Source organism: Mirounga angustirostris, unplaced genomic scaffold (assembly GCF_029215605.1).
Source record: "Mirounga angustirostris isolate CCGP_5_RB_7025 unplaced genomic scaffold, mMirAng1.0.hap1 SCAF_9, whole genome shotgun sequence".
Taxonomy (NCBI): Eukaryota; Metazoa; Chordata; class Mammalia; order Carnivora; family Phocidae; genus Mirounga; species Mirounga angustirostris.
The window spans coordinates 139,307,813-139,328,721 of NW_026991717.1; the positions used below are offsets into that span (position 1 = coordinate 139,307,813).

A 20,909-nucleotide genomic window follows, 5' to 3' on the forward strand; every position below is an offset into this window, starting at 1 on the left:
ACGTTAGCAATTAGAAAACAAAGAACAAAAACTTGGGACTCTATTTTTAGTGTGTTGCCTGTTGAATGGGTTTCTGCTTTGGCCAAAACGGCCCTGTTAAGTTTCGGATTCTTGTAGCTGAAAGGGACAGCCCCGCTTCAGGACCCCCAGTGAAAGGTCCAACCTGGAACTCTTGGTACCTTCAGAGGTATCGCTTCCCCTTGTCAATGAGCCTTACTGGTAGGAAGGTTTCTCTAGAAACCTTCTGGAAGCTGCTTCCCTGTTCTTCCAATGCATTGGTTCTGTCTCTGCCTTTTAGAGGTATGCTGTGCTGTATATTGCAGGATATATATGGGGACAGTTATGGTGACAACCAGAAGCATCCACTCGTTTCCCTAACACCCATGGATGCAGGCCGGCCGGGCAATACCTCCCTGCTACGTGCCTTTGACAGAAGGTCCATGGCCTAGTGCGGCTCCTGGATCACAGTGGGTGTTCCCTGAGTGATTGCTTTTATTGGGACAAGCTTCCCCGCCCTTCGCACCTCATGGTTGCCCTCCAGGGCACACTAGGAAGCCAGCATGGTGTGCTGGAAATGCCACGACACTGGAGAACCAGATTCCCTGCAACCGACATGCGCCGTGTTCTTAGAGGAGCCTCGGCACCTTACTGCCGCCCTTAGCAGAAGCCACACGCCAAAGCTCGGACTGACGGCAGTCCTCAGTGGCCTCCTGGGTAAATTCGGAGGCTGTGTGGACTCTAGTTAACTAAGAGACTCCCAGAGTCTGACAGAGAAGTTACCAGCACAGCCTTCCACTTGGAATTACATGTTCAAGAGACAGGCTCCTAGAGTGTGGTTGAGACTCTTTTCCCCAAATGGATGAGGTGTACATACATACATAGTGACATACGTATGTACATGTATATGTACATACATACATGTGTATACATACATAGCAACATACAAGGGATTCTTAGTAAGCCAAGGTATTAGAGAAAGTGGCAGGAAGCCAGGTCCACAGTAGCTTCTGTGGACCTCGGGAGAAAAGATTGATTTTCACAGATCTATTTTCCAGTCTATATGGACTGCAAGGTCAAACATTTTATGATGTTTTAATGATGATTTGATGTTGACAAGGTTAGGTACTGCCCTGCCGGCCTGCACCCATGGGTGTTAGGTTTATAACCAACTCGGGATATCTTACACATTTAAGGTGCTTTATGGTTCGTGGAACACTTTTCATGTCTACTATTTCAGTCTCCCAGGAACCCCAGAGGATAACAGTATTAGCATTTATCACCCCCATTTTGCTAAATAGGTAGGTGTAAAAGCAGGTGGTCATTTGTGGAGGAAGGGACTAGTACATTGTAGTATCATTAGCTACGGGCTAACCGAAATCTCACATTACAGGTGAAAAAATATGAAAAGATTTTTAGCTTGGAATGAGTTATGGCCACGAAAAACGTTAGTGAGTTTCCAGGCTGAATTAGCGGTAGAGGTCCAGAAGAAGCAAGATTATAGTCCTGCTCTGCTGTGCACTGGTCAGACTACACCAAGAACGTTGGGACCGAACACAAGTGCCACAAGCTGGACTCTGTAAGGGGAAGGGCGTCTGGTCTGGTGAGAGGTCTGCCAGCAGCGTCCCCTGTGGAACAGCTGAAGGGGGCACAAGAGATACTTCCTAGGAGAGAAGAAAACTGAAGAGGGCAGGGCCACCATCCTCAAACCTCTGATGGGCTGTGTGGGGAGGAGAAGGCATGCTTTTCTTTGTACCCTTGAGACAGGGCTAGGAATACTGTGTGGACACTATCAGGAGGAAGATAGGAGCTCCATGGGGCGCCTGGGTGGCTCATTCGTTAAGCTTCTGCCTTCGGCTCAGGTCATGATCCCGGAGTCCTGGGATCGAGTCCCACATCGGGCTCTCTGCTCCACGGGAAGCCTGCTTCTCCCTCTCCCACTCCCCCTGCTTATGTTCCTGCTCTCGCTATGTCTTTCTCTGTCAAATAAATAAATAAATAAATAATCTTTAAAAAAAGGTAGGAGCTCCATGGCCGGAAGCACGTTCTTCCACGCACACTGTTGGAGGGTGGACTGCGTTGCTTTGCAAGCTCACAAGCTAGCTCTAGGCTGCTTGGTAAGAATTTTGGGAAGGACATGCTTTCATTGAAGGGTAGAGATTTGAATGAGATGAGACCTCAGAAGCCTTCACCAACCAGTGGGTTCTAGGGGTTTTTTTGTTGTTTTTTTTTTAAGATTTATTTATTTGAGAGAAAGAGTGAGAGAGCAAGCACAGGGTTAGGGGAAGAGGGAGGAGAAAGAATCTCGAGCAGACTCCCCGCTGAGTGTAGAGCCCAACACGGGGCTTGATCTCATGACCCTGAGACCATGATCTAAGCCAAAATCAAGTGTTGGATGCTCAACCAATTGAGGCACCCAGGCGCCCCAAGGGGTTTTAGATCTAGGTGAATGTGTTGGTCAGGAAGATTGTTTTCCACCATTAAGCTTCTTTTTTTTGTAGGGGGTTCTTGAGTACTTGTACTCAGAGGCCTCAGAGGCATGCTGGACAGTGTTTGGAGTTGCAGAGCCTTTCCTTGAAAGACAGGAAAGGCCCTCTCCTCAGTCCTACACCCCTCCCCCAAACATGGTACCTGTGGGCTCTTGAGCAAAAAAAGAAGGACCTTTTAAAATAAGTTTATCCTGGGGCGCCTGGGTGGCTCAGTCGTTAGGCGTCTGCCTTCGGCTCAGGTCATGATCCCAGGGTCCTGGGATCGAGCCCTGCATCGGGTTCTCTGCTCAGCGGGAAACCTGTTTCTCGCTCTCCTATTCCCCCTGCTTGTGTTCCCTCTCTCGCTGTGTCTTTCTCTGTCAAATAAATAAAATCTTTAAAAAATAAACAAATAAATAAAATAAGTTTATCCTGGGGTGCCTGGGTGGCTCAATCGGTTAAGCATCCAACTCTTGATTTCGGCTCAGGTCATGATCTCAGGGTCGTGAGATCAAGCCCCACATCAGGCTCCACGCTGAGGGTGGAGCCTGCTTGGGATTCTCTCTCTCTCCCTCTGGCCCTCCCCTCCCCCCTGCTCACAGACTCTCTCTCTCTCACACACTCTCACTCTAAAATAAAATAAAATACAATAAGCTTATCCTTCAGCAACTGTCCAGATCAGTCCTTCCAAAGCTTGGAGAATTATTTTTAAAATAAAGCTGATAAGGACACAGGCTGAACGTGGGAGAGTGGAAAAAGGCAAACCTTACAAACACCAGAAGGACAACCTACAAACCAGAAGGAGCTGGTGTGAGTATATTAATGTTAAATACAATAGGCTTTAAGACAAGAAGTATTACTAAAGGTAAAGAAGGACGTTTTCAATGATGAAAGAGTCAATTGAAAAGGAAGACCTAACAATCCTAAATTTGTACACATCTAATATCTTCAGATATATAAAGCAAAATTGGACAGCTCTAAAGGCAGAAATAGACAAATCCAGAAGCAGCAGAGTTGGAGGTTCTAATCACCCAAGGTTCATAACCTCCAAGAAACTGATTGAACAAGTAGAAAGAAAGTAAAGAGATAAAAAATTGACCTAATTTACATTTATGGAAACTACAGCCAACAATGGTAGAATATACAGTCTTCTCAAGTATGCACCAAACATTTACTGAAATAGACAATCTGCAGCAGTCGTGACACACTGGAGTCTTCTTTAATCTTGCTTCAAGATCTCTTAGCCATTCTTGATATAATGTGGTTTCCAGACCTCGTTCCATTGAAAACATTTCCTTCCAGCTTGCTCTGGTTTTGTAATGTCCACTAAAAGTGCAGCACCAGAAACGGAAACGCTTGAACACAGAACTGCTATGGTCTTCCTGTGGCAGAAAGGAACAGGGTCTGCTGCCTCCCTCTGGTCTCTACACCACCATGAGTGTGCTCTCCTCTTAAGAGCATTTTAACCCGAGGTCACTATGCTCCTTACCATGCATACATGCCACAAAACCTCCAGCCGTTTTCCTGAGGATCTGGAGCTAAACCTAGAGAACCACCCCAGGAACCTGGGTATAGATGCTGGCCAAAATTTCCTTGTGTCAAGATGTGAAACAATTGCATTTCTTTAGCTGATTCGGCTCGCCTGCTCACTCGCGTGCACTCTCTCTCTCTCCACTATAGGATGACCCAAACCCACCTTTCACCTGGCCAAGACCTAGAAAAAAAGCTGTTCTGGATATTGGCCATATTTGCTGTCCTCTGGCCTTACCCAACAGCGCAGCCGAATGGAGAGTAGAAGAGAGTGGTAAAGCAGAGGTCACGTCTTAGTGCCCAGCCCACTAGCAAGGTGGCTTGGCCACGTCCCTTTGCATCTCTGAATCTTTTCCTGAGCTCCCCTTCCTGACCGGGGCGGGGGTATAGGAGACAGAGCTGTCTCCAGCTTCAGATCCCAGAACCCTGGAACCTCAGAGCCAGAGGAGGTCTGAGCAGTCCTCCTAAACATCTCCTAAAGCAGGTCCTTCCCACCACATTGCCCCCAGGCTCTGGCAGACTCTGTAGGGAGCTCGCCATATCCCTAGCACTCACTGACAGCCTACCGTGTGCTCTCCCAGCGGGCCATGGGGGTGCCGTGCCACAGTCAGGGCGCACTATCCCTGCTTTCCAGGCCAGAAAACTGATGGCTCATAAGTCCTTGAGGTTGGTTCACACGACTCCGAGTAGAATAACCACTCCAGGCCTCCCCCTGCCTTCCCTGAGCCGTACTTACTACGTCTCACCTTGAAGAACTTGGAAGTCCTTCTCTGTCAGATGTCGGAGAGAGTAGCTCCAAGCTCAGGCCGACCTGAAGCAGCTGCCGCGACTGCTTGGGAGCCCCCGAAGCTCTGGGCTTGGCCCTGGTCTACTTTCCCTTTCCCCGCTGGGCCTGGCTTTTTCCTTGCAGACAGTTGAGGTTTGTTGATTGACTTATAATGCTGTGCATTTGTGTGGTACATTAACTTTTCTGACCTATCCTTTTAATTAGTAACCCATTTATTAATGCATCCTAAGTACTAGACACTGTGCACACGGCCATGGGAGGCACAGATAGGGCTAGAAGACTCCTGCCGTTAGGGTCTCCATGCCTAGAAATCTAGATGAGGTACGCATCGCAGTGTGGCCTTCCTGGTAACCCCACTAGGTTGGTAAAGCATTGTTACCCCCATTTTATAATTGGAGAAACTGGGCCCCTAAGAAGTGCCGTGACCGCCTTGGGTGACATGGCTGGGAGGAGGGACCAGCCCCTGGACTCTGGGAACCTGACTCCCAGCTCAGGCCTCTCTTCTGGAGGGCGTGACTGCCGCATTGCTAGTGAGATGAAATAGCTGGTTCTCAAACCCTCACCGTTCTGTAGGTCATATTGAAAAGCTGCCTGGCCGTGCTGTCACCTTCTCCTGACCCCACCCCACCTCCCTGTCCTCTGCTAGCCCCAGGGGACACAGTATCCCTGCCCTGGAGCCGCGCTCTCCAGCTCACTTACTTACCTCGTATTTATTTACACGTATTTCTGTCTCTTTTCCCCTCCAGGTTGTGATCAATTATTCAATCGTGAAAGGACTGAAGTACAATCAGGCAACGCCGACCTTCCACCAGTGGCGAGATGCCCGCCAGGTCTACGGCTTGAACTTTGCAAGTAAGGAAGAGGCGACCACGTTCTCCAATGCCATGCTGTTTGCCCTGAACATCATGAATTCCCAAGAAGGAGGTAAGTGGGGCTTGGTCTCGGCAGAGACCCCTCTCCTTGACCTCCGCCCTCCCCCGGCTCCCTGGTGTCCCAGCCCCACAACCGCGTCGGGCTGATGTTCCGTGGGTTCTCAGAGAGGCCTGCTGCCTGACTCCAGCCTGAAGGGACATATTAACTGTTTGAAGGAAGAGAGAATGGTGTTCACATCTTCTTGCCATTTGTGAGATACAGCTTTGTACTGGTGTGTTCCTGAAGCTAAATATCCTGATATGTTTTACGTGTGTCATCTTCCTTCTGCATTCTAGAATATGTATTTAGCAGAGGTGGGAGGAAATGAGCAACAATTTACTGTTGAATTCAAGCATTCATGTTGTTAATGAACTTTTACTAAATATTTACTGAGTGTAAGAAACTGGCCAGACAGAATAGGTAAGAAATGAATAGATGGCGTCCTTCTGCTCAAGACACGCCTGAGTAGATAGATTCGTAAACTGCTAACACCTGGGTCGTGGTGAGTGCTCCAGCCAGGTATGGGTGGACTACTTAGGGAACACAGAGAGGGACATCTGGGCTGCGGTTTGGAAGGGCGAGGAGCTTACAAGGCAGAGGAGGGACAGCAAAGGCATCCAGGCCTGAAAGCCCAGCGTGTGTGGGAGAGTGCCCTACAGTGTTTCTGGGGCCTCGGGCACACACAGGAAAGAAGCTGGACATGAAACTTCACAGCGAAGGGCCCCGAGGACCTAGAAGACCATGGGCAGGCTTGAGACTTGGGGTAGACAGTGGGCCTGCGGGAGGGAGCAGGGCAGGGTGGGGCTAGCAAAAGTTCCTAAGCAAGGCAAAAATGCATGTGACTTTTATTGGAAATTCGCAACCTTAGCTTCAGAGGGAACACAGAAGCCTTCCAGGGTCCAGGTGTCTTGACGTCCACGGATACGGTCCTGCGCTTTGCTAGAGGTCTTCACCTTGGTAGAGCTAGTAGAGAACAGGGTTTACGTTTGAGTCCTGGTTCTGCCACACTCTGGCTGAGGATCCTTTGGACGAGTTACTTCATTTCCGGGGCTTCAGTTGTCTTACCTGTCCGATGGCAGTGATAGAGGGTGGCTTTTAAGTTTCATTGGGCAGAGTGTACAATACTTAGCAGGCTGCCCGGCACACAGCAGTCACCCGGTGTTGGCACTTGTCCGTAGTGTCACTCTCAGGGTGGGACGTGGGGGATGCGGTACTTAGAGGGAGATGGCTTTTATAGGCCTGTTGGGCCTGATAGATGGCAGCTTTGGGACCCAATGTGAACTCTAGGAGAATTTTTCTAAGTAAATAAAGGACACGTTTTGAGTATGCTCCCCATGGGTCAGGTCACACACAGCACGGGGGCTTGTGTTCTCCCCACCTCAGCAAGGCTCCACGGTTTGTGGGAGACTTGGGACACATGGTGGGGAAGCTGCCCGAGCACAGCTGTGTTGAGTGACAGGAGCATGTTTATTAAACTGTTTTCTACCCAAGAGCCTTGTACTTCCTGGTGAAGTGAACGGGGTTTAAGGTTTCTGATCTGAACCACCTCGCCTGCCCCAGGATGTGAGAGCTCAGCTTTATTTGATCTGCAGAGGTGGACACATTGAGGGTCAAAAACAAAGTTTTAATTTAATCAGACAACTAACCCTTGCGAAGCAACTGCTCATTAAATAAAAACTACTAGTTGCTTTATTAAATTTACTATAGTCACAGGGATATTAGCTAATACAACCCTCATTTCCAAACGAGAAACCTGTGATCTTTATGAGGAAGTCACTCGCCCAGGCAGCTAGGAACTCCGACCTCCTCTGCCTCCTTTGGGCTGGATGGATGCCCTTGCTGGGGTAAGGGTGGGCCCACCGTGTGAGGGAGGCCTCACTGGCAGCTCGCACCGTGAGTAGCAGGGGCCTGTCCCAGTTCATTGGCCGAGGCCCCATCTCCTGCTTCTGCAGGTATGACCTTTGGTGGAAGGAGATCCAGGCCCGCTGAGCGAGTTTTGCTTTTCCTTCACCTGAGGTGTGACCTACTGGCTGTGCAGCAGCTGGGGGTGTGCGGCTCAACGAGCTTTTATACGTGTATATGCCAGCACCCCCCCCGCAGGTCCCCAGAGAGACCATAGCCCTCCCACCTGTCCCCCCAGGACAGGGGGACGCCAGCTCTGAGACGACAGAGCAGTTCTGCCTGTGTTTGAACTTCCTTGTGTGTATACTTCCTACGGTGTGCACTTTGTACCCAGTCTCTCTCCCTCAGCATTGTGTTTGCGGGAGTCACCCGGGGAAGGGTTCACCTCTCTCGCTGGCTGCCTGGGACTGCCGTGTGCCCCTGCATGGTGAGGCTGTGCCACGTGGACCCACCCACCTCTGTCCACCGGCCACTGCAGAAGGCCCCATGCTGCCAGATCACTGTGGTGTTTTCTAGTGAATGCCCTCTGTGTCGGGGAATCCCAGCCTACCCGCCCTCGGTGGGAGGCAGTTGGCTGTAGCATAAAAAGCATTTGTTGGGGGGCAGCTAGATCTTATATTAAGTCTTTGTTCTGCCACCTGTGGCCCTGGGATAATAGACCCAACTTCCCAGGGTTGTTACGAAGATTCATTTTGAGATGTTGATAAAGCACTTAGCATCTGGTGCCTGGTATGTGATAGGAGCGCAAATAATATTGGTTCTTTGGCTTTTGTTCTTGTTAAACGTGGTCATTTTCTGTAAGCTTCAGTTTCCTTCCTGGTAACATAGGATTATCGGTCCCACTGCAGAGCTGCAGAGAGGACTCAAGGGCCCAGTCGGTGCTCTCCTGCAGCTCCTCCCGCCCCTTGCTGGCAGGCCTCACCCCCTGGCAGGCCTCTGGGCTTGTGCCTTCTAAGACTCGGTGTCTCCTCACGTTGAGTCCTGCTGGGCATTTCCCACCTCCACCTCCGCGAGTGGGGGCCCCTCTGGGGTCTTTAGAGCCTGGCAGATACCAGATGCCTACATACAAACCTGAAAGTCACCCGTCAGAGCAAACCGTGGATGCCGAGCACTGTGTAGCGAATGGTCTTCACACCCCCTCCTCTCCCCTGACTCTCCCCACAGCCCTGCTAGAGGAGGGCCCAGATGACGTCTAGGTTAGCAAGCTGAGGTTCAGGGAGGAAGATGACTTCCCTGTGATTCCACCCCAGAACTGTGCTCACTCAGCAGTCTGCACTGTCCGTGTGCTGAACACCGGCAGAGAGCCACGAGCCTGTGCTCCTTCTTTGTTCCTTCCTGCCTCTCTCCACCTCGTGGGGCTCACTGTCGGCCAGGATTCTCAAAGGTATTCTAGAGAAAGAATGGGCACAACACAGTCCTATTTGTGCTGCCTCAGGCCTACGTGGAAGTGATGGTCAGGCACAGGACCCTTGGAAGATCTGCTTACTGACATCGTTCCTTGTAGCCACAAAATCCATTTTTCTTCAGCAGCGCCTTACAGAGACTCATTCGTCAACTTCAGGCCCCAACCCAGAGAGCCTAAAGTCCATTTAGCAAGTAAAATAAATAAATAAAGTAATCGCCCGGGAGCTCGGTGGTTTCAGTTCCCTGGGTGGAGGACAGGGGTGCAAAGCCAGCTTAGGGTTCTCTTGGGGACCCGCCATCTCTGGGTTCAGGGATGATCCCAGTGGCCGGGGGCAATCACTGGGTTATTGGGGCTTTTTCTGCAGGAACTGACGTGTGGAGGTGCTTTTGGGGGGCGGGAGGAGGTGGCTGTCTTAGGAGCACTACCTCCGTGTAGCCCCCGTCGGGGAAATGTTGGGTTCCTCCTCGCTGTGGTCACCGCTGTCCATGCAGGCTGCTGGCCCCTGCTTTTCACCGAGCTTGGCTCGCACACTGTAAGGCTCAGCTTTTCTGGGGTTCTGGATGCTGCGTCACGGGGTGTGATGGCCAAGGATGGTGCCTGTGCTAAGGTAGGAACTCAGAGTGAGGCTTCTTTGGCCTGGTTGGATGACACAGAGTAATAACAATAGTATCTATACTTTCTCTTAAAAGCCTGGGCACTTTGTTTTTTACCAGGCTACCTCTGCCACATGCCCCTTCCCTGCCCTTCTCAAGGAGCGGTCCACACTAATCAAACAGCCTCGGCGGGGGGCGGTGAGGGCCACAGAAAGACCTTGTCTGGCTAAGGAAGTACTTCCTTACACTCTAAAGTGCTTATAATTTGGCTTCTGTCCCCAGGAGATAATTACACAGCTAATGTTACACACATTCATGTGGACGGGGAGGCGGGGGCACGGGAGATTAAGAAAGGGAGCGCGTCTGCCAGAACCTAGCGGTGGAACTGAGACACAAATTTCGGGCTTCTGGCTAGATATCCGGTGTTTTTTCTACAACTCCGTCTCAGGAGGTCATAGAGGAAGGCCAGCTGTGGTCTCCTCGCTTTGGGGATCGCAGGGGCTTGGGCTGGGCGGCGAGCACAGCTCACGGCACGTTACAGCAGCTCACAGGATGGCCGGAGACTCGGGCTTCTGTGTCCTGGGTCCACATCATCACAACCGCTGGGTCACTGACGTCAGCTGCAGAAAGCATTTCCCTAGACTTGCTCTGGGTTCTGTTTTTAGTGGGAACACACCACCACCTGGGTAATGCCAGTTACCGGGCGGCGGGGGAGGAATGTTTACAGGCTGCACTTGGACACCCCAGCCTGGCTCGGCTTTCCTCCCCCTGCAGCGTATTCTCGGCAGATACCAGTTCACAGTTCAGTAGCCTTCTAAATGCAACAGCTTCTACATGCTTCTCTGTGAGCCTGCTTCCAACCCACCATGTAACCTTAAACATGGACCTCTCTGTGGGCCTCAGTTTCCCCATCTGGGGAACGAGGGCTACAGACTTGAGCAGATCTCTGTAAATCCTAGCAGTTTTGTGCGCAGTGTCGGGCAGGAGGGAGTTCTCGTTCACCGACCATGTCGCTGTGACCCTTGCTGGGAGCAGGCAAGAGCCCTGTGCGGAAACCAGAGTGGAGGGATGCCCTCTTCACCTCTTGCAGGGCCCCTCCGCATCCGGGGTCCCTGAGTAAGTCGGTGCTTGGTTATCATGGAAAAGAGAAAATACAGACAAGCAAACAAAAGTGGCCTGTAATCCCACAACCCAGAGATGAGTGCTGTTGACACTCATATACATCCTTCCAGAACTTTTTGTGTTCATATGTGAGTGAATAGCTGTTCATCGGAAATAATCTGTACCTACTGTCCGTAACCCTTTCACACTTAGCACTAGGCTATGAATGTCTTTCCATGCCAAGACAGTCAGATCTTCACACCGTCTGAGTGGCCAGAGTATCACATTTGGGTGCCATAAGACGATGCACCATGATGTCGCCAGTCTTCTGCTTTTAAACCTAAAAGCTGTCCCCATTTTTCACTGTTACGTTCATGTAATGGAGGACCTTCTTGTACATTTACGTGAGTATTTGTATCCTTGCTGTGTGTCATACAGGTGCATCCTTGCACACTTGTCCAGTTACTTCTTGGGCATATTTCTGAGTCAAACAATATACACATTTTTAAAGCTTTGATCTGTTTTGCCAAAATGCCTCCCAGAATGAGTGTACTAGTTGATACCCTCCCTGGCACGCATGGCAGTCGCCCTCTGCCCCAGCCTTCGCCAGCACTGGGCATTCACACTCTTGCTAATCCTAGTAAGCACAAGGCAAGGGAAAACGTATCCTTCCAGTTTGTGCTTTTGTTTGCTAGTATGGGTGAACATTTCGCGGACGTTAATTGGCAATTTCATTTTTCCGTTATTTGCAGCAGTGGATGTACTAGATGCAGGACAGCGTGGTCGAGCGTGGGCTTCCCGCACCTTTAGTCACACCTGCGTGACTTCCCACTCCCAAAGTGTGTGCATCCTCAAAGGACAACGGGATCTTGTATTTGCTTGGGCAGATGAGTGGAGGCAGTCTGGCGTCATGTGGTGGGAATCAGGCATGGGGTAGATCATAAATGCACCTTGCCCGGCAGGCCCCTGTGAAGTCGGGTCTGCGTTGTGTGTGTTTTAGGCATTGTTACTGTTCCTCGTGTCTGCACAGCCGCAGAAGAAAATCCTCTCTTGCACTGTCTTTTATTCCCTGGACCTCTGCTTCCACTGGAGGAACTTGTTCAAGTTCAGTATCTAGAGTCGTGGTGGTAGGTTGCAGAGAGATTCCTTCGCTGTTCCTTCATCTGGCTTCTTAAAGGAGGGAAGGGTGATCTCAGAGTTAGAAGACCTAGATTCTCCCAGAAGTGCAGATGGCAGGTGGGGTGGCTTCCCAGTTAGCACTGGCCCCCCTCACCCTTCTCCCTCTCTTCAAGGGCACGTCTGGCCAGGGCATTTCCCTAATGCCTGCTGGCCCTGGCACCCACCCTCCTACTGTCCCCTGCCTTAAAAATGGACAGAAACCAGAGAGGCGGGATTCCGTGGCTCTGGGGTTTGAGCAGGCTGGAAATGTTACCATTTTAAATTATCTCAGGAATACTTTTTAAAAGAAGAAAGGATACCAAGGAGCGCCTGGGCGGCTCAGTCAGTTAAGCATCCAACTCTTGATTTCAGCTCAGGTCATGATCTCAGGGTTGTGAGATTGAGCCTTGCATCCAGCTCTGCACTCAGTGGGGAATGTGCTCGAGATTCGCTCTCCCTCTGCCCCTTCCCCCGCCCCCACTCACGCTCGTGCTCTCTCTCTCTCTCATATAAATAAATAAATCTTTAAAAAAAAGAAGAAGAAAGGATATCAAAAGTGACAAGAAGGGCACACGGAGAGCCTTCTGATGAGCTTGTGGTCTTTTCAAACGCTATGCAACCAGTAGAATAAGGGCACATAGCCAAGGACAAATCTAGAAAGGGCAGACATCACAGGGGTTGATGCCAAGCTTTTTCAAATATTGCTCCTTCCCTGGGGATGTTTCTTTCCATCTCTACTTCTCCCAGCCCTGCCTTCCCTACCCTGCCCATCCAGCCCTGCCCTCCCTGCCCTGCCCATCCAGCCCTGCCCATCCCACCCTGCCCTCCCCAGCTCTGCCCTCCCCAACCCTGCCCATCCAGCTCAGCCCTCCTCCAGAAGCCCTCCTCCACCTTCTCAGCTCCCACCTCTGGCCTCTCTTTATTCATTCTTCCTTTTTTGTGCTTCCTTGTGTACTTACCTTTTCTCTCTCACTGGAACTCCTGTACGCCACCCCGCTCCCCAGTCTGCACCTCTCGTGCCCCTTTCCATGCTCCTGGAGCTTCCCTGTCCACGTTGCCTTTGCCAACGTAATGCTCAAGCCTGGCTGCTGTGAGAGGCAGGGTCACGTCCATCATGTCCCCAAAGCACCCCAGCACCTTCACCGTGCTTCCACATTCACAGCACCCAGAACAAGCTGTAGAGTGCTGAGTGCCTGAATGCACGCCCCTGAGAACAGGGGTCGCCTCTTTTCCATCTCTGTGCTCACAGCTGGGAGTCCGGTGCCCTCTGTGGTGTGAATCGTATAGGTATGGGGAGCAAGCTGCTTGATCTCTCTGTGCACAGGCTTCGGAACCGTAAAGATGGAATGTTAGTCATCACATCATGCCTCATGGGATGTCCTGAGGATTAGCTGTGCTCATCCCTATACAGTGCCCAGAGCAGTTCCTGACACACAGTATGTGCCCGATAAACATACGTTCTTTTAAAACCCACTGTGATCTTTTCAGGGGGGCTGGGCTGGGGACGCAGGCGGGAGTTACCAGCCTCTGCATTCCTCAGTCCCACCCAGAGGACTCTACTCTTCAAGTTCTTCTGTTTGTTGGGTGGTGGTTATTTGAATCTCCTTCCTCTCTGTCAAGCTCTTGGCCGTTACTTCTCAGCTTTGATCGGATCCCTGGCTTTGGTGCTCCTTTTCTTCTATTTGTTAATGCTGACAATTCTGTCCCAACCCATGAGTTATTTCCCAGGTCATGCCTCCCAATTGGTGGCGTTGGCCCCGTGGTTTGTTCGTGAAAATCCCAGGGAACGTGATGCTGTCTGTTGCAGTGGCCCATGTGTGTCAGCAGGAGGCCCCCCGCACCCCAGCAGGGTGCAGTGCTCCAGGCCGCTGCAGGGTCTGCTCCCCTTGGTTCTCACCCCTCTTTTTCCCTCTCCGTGGACAACTTTTCATAATCCTTGAGAAGCTCCCGTTATGGTGGGCGTGAAGTAGCTACGCGTTCGTTAAAAGTCATAGGAACGAAAACAGGAATAGTAGTGATCTTTGTTCTGTACTGTTGGGGTCTGGTGCTCATTGGAGACAGCACCTCCTGAATGATTCCCGGATGTACCCCGGGGAAGAGATGCAGCCGCTCCCTCGGAAAACCACCCGTGCAGGTAAATTACTCCCTCGCTGAGCTACGTGTTTATATTTACTTATATTTAGAAATGAGCTTAGGGGCGCCTGGGTGGCTCAGTCAGTTAAGTGTCTGCCTTCGGCTCAGGTCATGATCCAGAGTCCTGGAAGCGTGGCGTGTCAGTTGTCCCCCCGAGGTCTCTTACCAGGCTAGCGGCCGGTCACAGCCCTTTCTGTGTGGCGCTGGGTGAGCTGCCGTCCGTTCAGGGACTAAGAGGCCGTGGTGCTGGGGAAGTCAGCAAACCTGGATGCTGGGCCTGGCATGACACTTAACCGACAGGCACCCTGAGCCAATCAGTTCCCTTCTCTGGGCCTCAGACTCTTCGTCTGTAAGGTGGGTGGCATGTGTGCCTACCAGCGGGGTAGTGTGGGGAGGTAATGGGTGTGAGGCATCCTGCACAGCACAGGTATGAAGGCATCCTGCACAGCACAGGTATGAAGGTCTGTGTTGGTGATCAGCTTGGCCAAGTCCCACTAAGTAAGGAAAGTGTCTCTCCTGTTCAGTGTCTGAGTTCTGGGAACACCTGACCCTCCAGGAGTTCGCTTGAGCCTGTGGAGGAGCCGGGCCTAGACATTAGGAGTCCGGTTCTTGGCCCGGTCCACCACGGCCTTCCACGTGACTTCAGGCCAGCTCCAGCCCTCGTGTAGTCTAGAGCTGTAGTGGCGGGGCTGGACTAGACAAGCCGTTCTCAGCAGGGACAGCTGAGACACAGGGACTCGGTGACGAGTGCTGGACGTCTTGCAGTGTGCACGGCAGGCCTTTGCATGTCCCACTGAGCACATGGAGGTAAAAAACTTTATCTGAGCCAGAACTTAGCTCTGTTTTAAGAAAAAGTACTCCTTTTTCCTTTAATCAGGTTTAATGTGCTGAATTTTCTAGGAATGCAACTACCACATACTTCAAAAGAAAATTGTGCTTTATTTTGTTTGTAACTTTACCAAGAATTATTTTCTGTTTTGGGAGCACTGTCACTTGAGAGATTGTTCATCATCCAGCCAGCTCCCCTTGGTCACTGTGAGTCTGGGCAAGGTGCAGGCATCGAGCGACCGCGTCTCCTAGTGTAGTCAGGCCTGGTGCTTACAGCCTGCCGTGTGCGCTTTGATACGAATCATTCCTCTCTTCCTCTCCTTTACAGTACACTGAAGGCATTATTTTTTTTCTAATTTATGTAGGTAGGTTATACAACCTATGACTCTCACTGACGATAACACAAGGAACATTATAAAATGTTTGTAATAAAAAGAGGCTATTGAGTCTGGAAGGGTGGGCCAGAAGTTCTGTGAAAACCAGACTCATTCCTTCTTGATCGCAGCTGGTGTCTCATGTGATTGTCACATGTCTGTGCCCATCTTACAGCGGAGGAAACTGAGCCCCAGAGGGAGGAAGCAAGCCTTTGGCCAGGCAGTAAGAGGAGCTGGATTAGCTCACTTTTCTCCTCCCTGAGCAAGGAGGTGTGGTGGAAACAACCTGGCACAACGGGAAGAATGTCCATTTTGGCACCAGAGTCCCTTAGTGGAAGGAAGGCCACTCCTGTCACACTCCTGTGTGTCTCCTCTGCCCACGGTCCTTCACGGCTGACACCAGATGTGTGCGGTTTCCGCACATCAAGCAGTCCGGTGGGGCCAGCAGGGTGTCCTATGTCCTACAACCTAACTCAGTCCTGACACCGTCCGCCAGGAGGTGGCGTCAGACCCCATAGGTTAAGGCTCCGTCCCCCAAGACGGCCCCACCAGCCACTTCAGACGCCAGTTAAGCCCAGGTTGTCACCCATGGGGCTGGCCAACAGGCTGTAAATCGGAGGTTCCCACAACCCCCTAGGGTTTGATTAATTTGTGAGAATGGCTCACAGAACTCAGGAAAACATTTTACTTGCAAGATCACTGGTTTATTATAAAGGACATAGCTCAGGAGGAGCCCGATGGGTGAGATGCCGAGGGCGAGGTGCAGGGGAGGCGGAAGGAGCTTCCATGCCCTCTGGCTGTGCTGTTCCCCACACGTGGGCTCAAATTTCTACTCTACTGCTTACAGCAAGTCAGTCCATCTATAAAGTGGATATAATACCCTGACTGTGGGAGGATTACCAGACACCGCTCCTGTGTAAGACTCTTACAGGTGTCCAGTAAATACAGCTGGTTTCCTTCCGGCTGCCTACAGCCTTGTTTCACCTTTCGTCCCCAGGTCCAACACACTTCTGTTAGACTACTTGAGGTTCTCTCAGAATTTACCACAATTGCTGTATCTCCCATCTCCCACTGTTCCAGAACAGTAGGGCCCTAGTGACACCTGAACCGAGACCCCAGGTTGATGGGATCCAGCCAGCTGGTGGAGGGAATTTCTGAGAAAAGCTTCCCCCTTGAAGTCACTGCTGGCGTGGAAGACATGGTTGAGGCCCAGAATGGCCGATGAGTGGGAACGGGGAGAGAGCCTTGGGCGTCATGAAACAGAGTATACATTCTGCAGATGACAGAACTGAAGCCTGGGGAGGGAGGGACTTGCAGGTCACACAGAAAGTCAGGAGCAGAGCTGGGGCTGCTCCCGAGGTCTCTCCTACTAGCCCCAGAGACCCAGGTTTGATACTCCTGTTCCTTCCTAAAAAAGGGTTTTCCCTGGGACCTAGGACCAGGGGTTCTTTCAGAAGAGACCTGAGGAATGTGAAAGTCAGTGCTCAGGAAGGCTTGGGATAGCTTCATTTGTCCACTGTTTTCCCTTTTGGTTCTGATGACATTGAGTCAGATGTTCCTGGTGGTAGAACAGCCTGCCCTTGCTGGCAGGCCCTTCCCCATTTTAGCCGCAAGGAGCCCAGGGCCTCACCTTTCCTACTGTCAACTCAGGACGGAGTGGAGAGGCCCCAGACCAAAACAGAGCTTCACTTCTCAAACGCCCGCTAAGACCCCAAGAAACTTTTGAAATCAGAAGATCCAGCAACCTCCAACTATGCCAAAGTCATGGCCTCTCCCAGTAGGTCACTAGGAATGATGGGGGGCGGGGGCGTGGGGAGACTGGCCAAACTTCATGTTGTGACTGAGCCAGAATGTATCAGGAAGGGTAGAAAAGAAAACCCCACAGTGGTTATGAGGCCTTCCACACAGATCTCCGGGGTCTGGGGCCCATGAACACTTCCGGTGGGCAGCCGTTGTACCCAGAGCTGGAGGAAGGAGCCTCTTCCCCAGGGGGTACACTGGAGTACATGGGTCCCAGCATCCGGATTTCTGTAGCAGGACAGGCTGCCTGGGACAGCGGCTATCCGGCAGATGGTAACATGAGGCTGCATTGCCGGGATGAAGTCAGATAGGCTGTCTGGTCTCCGGCAGGACTGTTCCTCTGAGCCTCAGTCTCTTCATCTGTAAAATGAGCAGGTGATGCCTATCTCAGTGACATCCAGGGTGCCCAGAAAAGCACAGTGCTGACGGCAGGAGTTCTGAAGGCTGGCTGTCTAGAAATGAGGAGTTCATGCCTCGTGTACCCAACTCAGTGCTAGAAGGCACTTTACAGGCTGTAAAGTGCCCTTACAGGCCTGAGGCACAGACTAGACCCAGGAATGCCCCAGAATGTTAAAGCCTGGTGTTGGAGGGCTGGGCAGGGGCTGGAACAAAAGCAGTAGAGTGGAAGGCAATTTTGTTTATAGTTTCGGGGTGGAATATAGTGAGTTTCAAACTGTTATTTTGAGGAGTTCCAAGGGTCCAGCTAGGTATGCCAGGGACCTCACCCTGCCGCAACCAGGAAGTGTCCCACTTTATCTATTTTATCCATTTGGGCTCTGAAAAAAAGAAGAAAAACCTAGTAGCTTAGTGGAAATCCACGTGGAGTGAATTAAAACACATGATGGAATATTTTCATTGGCCTCAAGGAATGTAATGGAATATCCTTTCCTCTCTTGGTTGCTTGTAACGACATCATTGGTACATCCCGAGATCTGATTGTCCTGGGGCTGGACGAGGAACGTTCTCCTGGCTTTCCCAGCGTCCCATGTCCTTAGCCGATGCCCCACACAGCAGCGACACAGGCATGGGAAAGAGGCCCAGCAGGGAACTTCTAGACCCCCTCCTCACGAAGACAGCCCGGCTCCATTTCTTCACACTGTTCCACTTCATAGCTTCTTAGACTTAGGGCTGAATTGCACTTCTCACAAACCTTTCTGTGGAAAATGACCTCCCTTTTCCCCTCAGAAAAACACTTGGCTGTCTTCATCTCCCGCCTGCTGAGGCCGTTGGCACTTTCTGCCTCACCTGTGACCCTTCCGGGCCCCACCTGAATGACGAACTTCCTCCCACGTCCTACCCCCTCCTTCCTGACTGCCTGCTGGTGGCTGGTTCCTGACTAGCCTCTGTGCTCAAGAGTCACAGACGGCGGGACAGCCGTGCCCAGTTACACCTGCTCGTCAGCACACTTCCCGGAATGCCCCTGGGGTCGTCCTGCTCACCTCCCCACACTTTCAGGCCCCGCTCCTCCTGTCTGGAAGTTCCCCTTCAGATGAAGCCTTCCCAGCCACTTTGGCAGCCTCATCACCCCTACCACCCTGCTTTCCTCCTGCCTCCATCACCAAGGTTCACACCACTTGACATTGTCCCATGGGAATCCAGTCGGGTTGGGTGTCATTAAGTGTCCTGTTTGTCTCTGGACCCTCAGAAACCAGCACACTGTCTAACTTAGGAGCTCTTGTTGTATCCATACTAGGTTGAATGAGCAAATCAAGACACAGGGGCTTGCTATGTGTTGGGGCTCAGCACAGGCCCCCAATCCCATGCTCCATTGCACCAGTTTACACTGATGAAGGTGTCCACTGTGCCCCACCCCGTCACATCTCTGACTCATCCCATATGCTCCCTGTATGTCCCCTGAAGCCTCGTAGCAGGACCCTAACTGGTCAGCCTCTCTTCCCTTCTTCAACCTGTCCTTCCTGCTGGCGCTTCCAGCATGACCTTTCTGCAGAACCGGGCCAGGTCAGCAAGCCTGCTTACATTCTCCTCATCCCATGTGCGTGAGTCGCACCAACTGTGCCGTGCTGTCCCCTCTCAGTGCTGCACTCCTGGGTCCTCCCCTGTGTGTGTGCTGCAGGCCCACCCCTCCTTCGCGGTGCCGTGCCGGGGGAGACTCCCGGCGCCCCAGAGGACCTCGGGGCTCGCTCCTCGGCTCCCAACACGCAGCCATCTGTCCCACTCGGTCTAGACTGTGAACCCTTCGAGGGCAGGCATCTTGCTCCTCACTCTCCAGCGCCCTGGAGTCGGGGAGCTCTCCACTTCGTTCCCATGTCTGTGCTGTGTGCCTCACGTAGCCTGGCCCTTCCTGGCATCATCACGCCATCGTCTGCAGACCAAGACGGCAGTCCTGAACCAGCATCGCTCGCAAGCCTGTGAAACTGGGCGCAAGGTGAGGGGTGCTATCTGTGATTGAGGGACATGGCAAATAGAATTGTCTCACACAGAAATCGCACCCGTCACCTTGGCCCGCCTACCACCACCCCTAAACAAAGGAGCGCACCTTCCTCGGCCAGCAGCCTCGTGTTCGAGGACCTACGTTGTTTGCAGCCCTGAGGTGTGTGCACGTCGGACGTGGAGTCGGGTGGATGTGGGTTCAAGCACTGCTTATGCCAATTGCGTGCCCTTGGGCAAGCCACGGTCCTTTTCTGAGACCGTTTCTCCCTCTGTACGACAGGTTCATACCTACCTCACAGGGTTGTTGTGAGGGTAACGGGACATGCTTTGTCACCTGGAAATTACTATAACAGTTTGAAGTTACCCCTTTTTTTTTTCATATTTGAAAAGTTAACTAACAATATCAACTCCTGTGGTGATGCTGACCACCCTGCTTCGGGACACAGAGGGAGGCCAGGATGCAGGACTGGGATGGTAAGGGGGGGCGGGGCTTGAACCCAGCTGTGACGCTGGGACTGAGGGGGGTGGGAGCAGCCAATTTGGGACTTCAAATCTTGGCTCTGGGAAGAAGCTCTGCCTGACCTTGGGGTCTCCCTCTGCCCACTGACAGCACTTTGTATCCTTCCTGGGGGCCCCTGATTTCCAAACATCCCACCATTGTCTTCCTTTCAAGAACTGCTGATTTGTTTGCAGTTCACTTCCCAGAGAAAAAAGACCCCCTTCCACCAGCCCCAGGATGTTCTCCCTAACACTAGTGGGCAGATTTCTTTGGGGCTTTTGGTTTTCCATAGCTACGGCCTGCACACCAGGGCCCAAGCCAGGCTTGGGATGCTGCATGGTCTGCCTCGCCGGTTCCTGCCCATATGCCTGGGGTTGGGGAACAGTGAACAGCCTGTGGTTGGCACAGGTGATTGGCAGAAATGACACAGACTCTGGGGGCAGATGACAGGGTGGCAGGCCCATGCTGCCAGCCCGGCACACGGAGCAGCCGGGCAACCTTGAGCAAGCCCCAGTTTGCGGCCCCAGTTTCCTCATCTTTACCATGAACGCGGTAGCCGCCTACAAAGTTGTGGTAAGGCCCAGTGAGACAGTAGATGGGAATGTGATCTGTCAGCTGTAAAGCATCGTGAGAATACAAGTGGAGTGTCATGGTTCCTGGAGCATCCAGTCCCAGGACACTGCCCTAGGACCTCATCCCTCAACAATGGCAGAGTCATTACACTGGGTGTGGGAGAAGCTGTGACGTGCCCCAGGGGCTCACCCACCCGCTCTTCAAGGAGAGCACATGCCCCCATTTCCCACACGCTGTTGTGCTTGCTCATCCCACTGGGTCTTCACAGCATCCTCTGGGACCGGCAGGGAGAAATTAGGATTGTTGTCCCCACTTTACGGATGAGGAAATGAAGGCTCAGAGCAGGGAGGGACATAGCCCCAGCCTCCTGATTGCCAGTTCAGGTCTCTCCCATCACACAGATTGCCTCTCAGAAGAGACTCTGGTCAGCCGGTGGCCTCCACACTTTCTACCTGATA

General features: G+C 52.0%; 1 protein-coding gene across 2 annotated transcripts in view; it reads left to right on the forward strand.

The window, feature by feature from the left end:
- The window catches only part of EVL (Enah/Vasp-like), a 146,325-nt gene that overhangs the window by 92,005 nt on the left and 33,411 nt on the right, over window positions 1-20,909 (forward strand). For both annotated transcript variants that reach the window (XM_045901515.3, XM_045901514.1), the window contains exon 3: window positions 5,529-5,706. In XM_045901515.3, coding sequence (XP_045757471.1) covers window positions 5,529-5,706 — 178 coding nt within the window. The remainder of the gene's footprint in view (window positions 1-5,528; window positions 5,707-20,909) is intronic.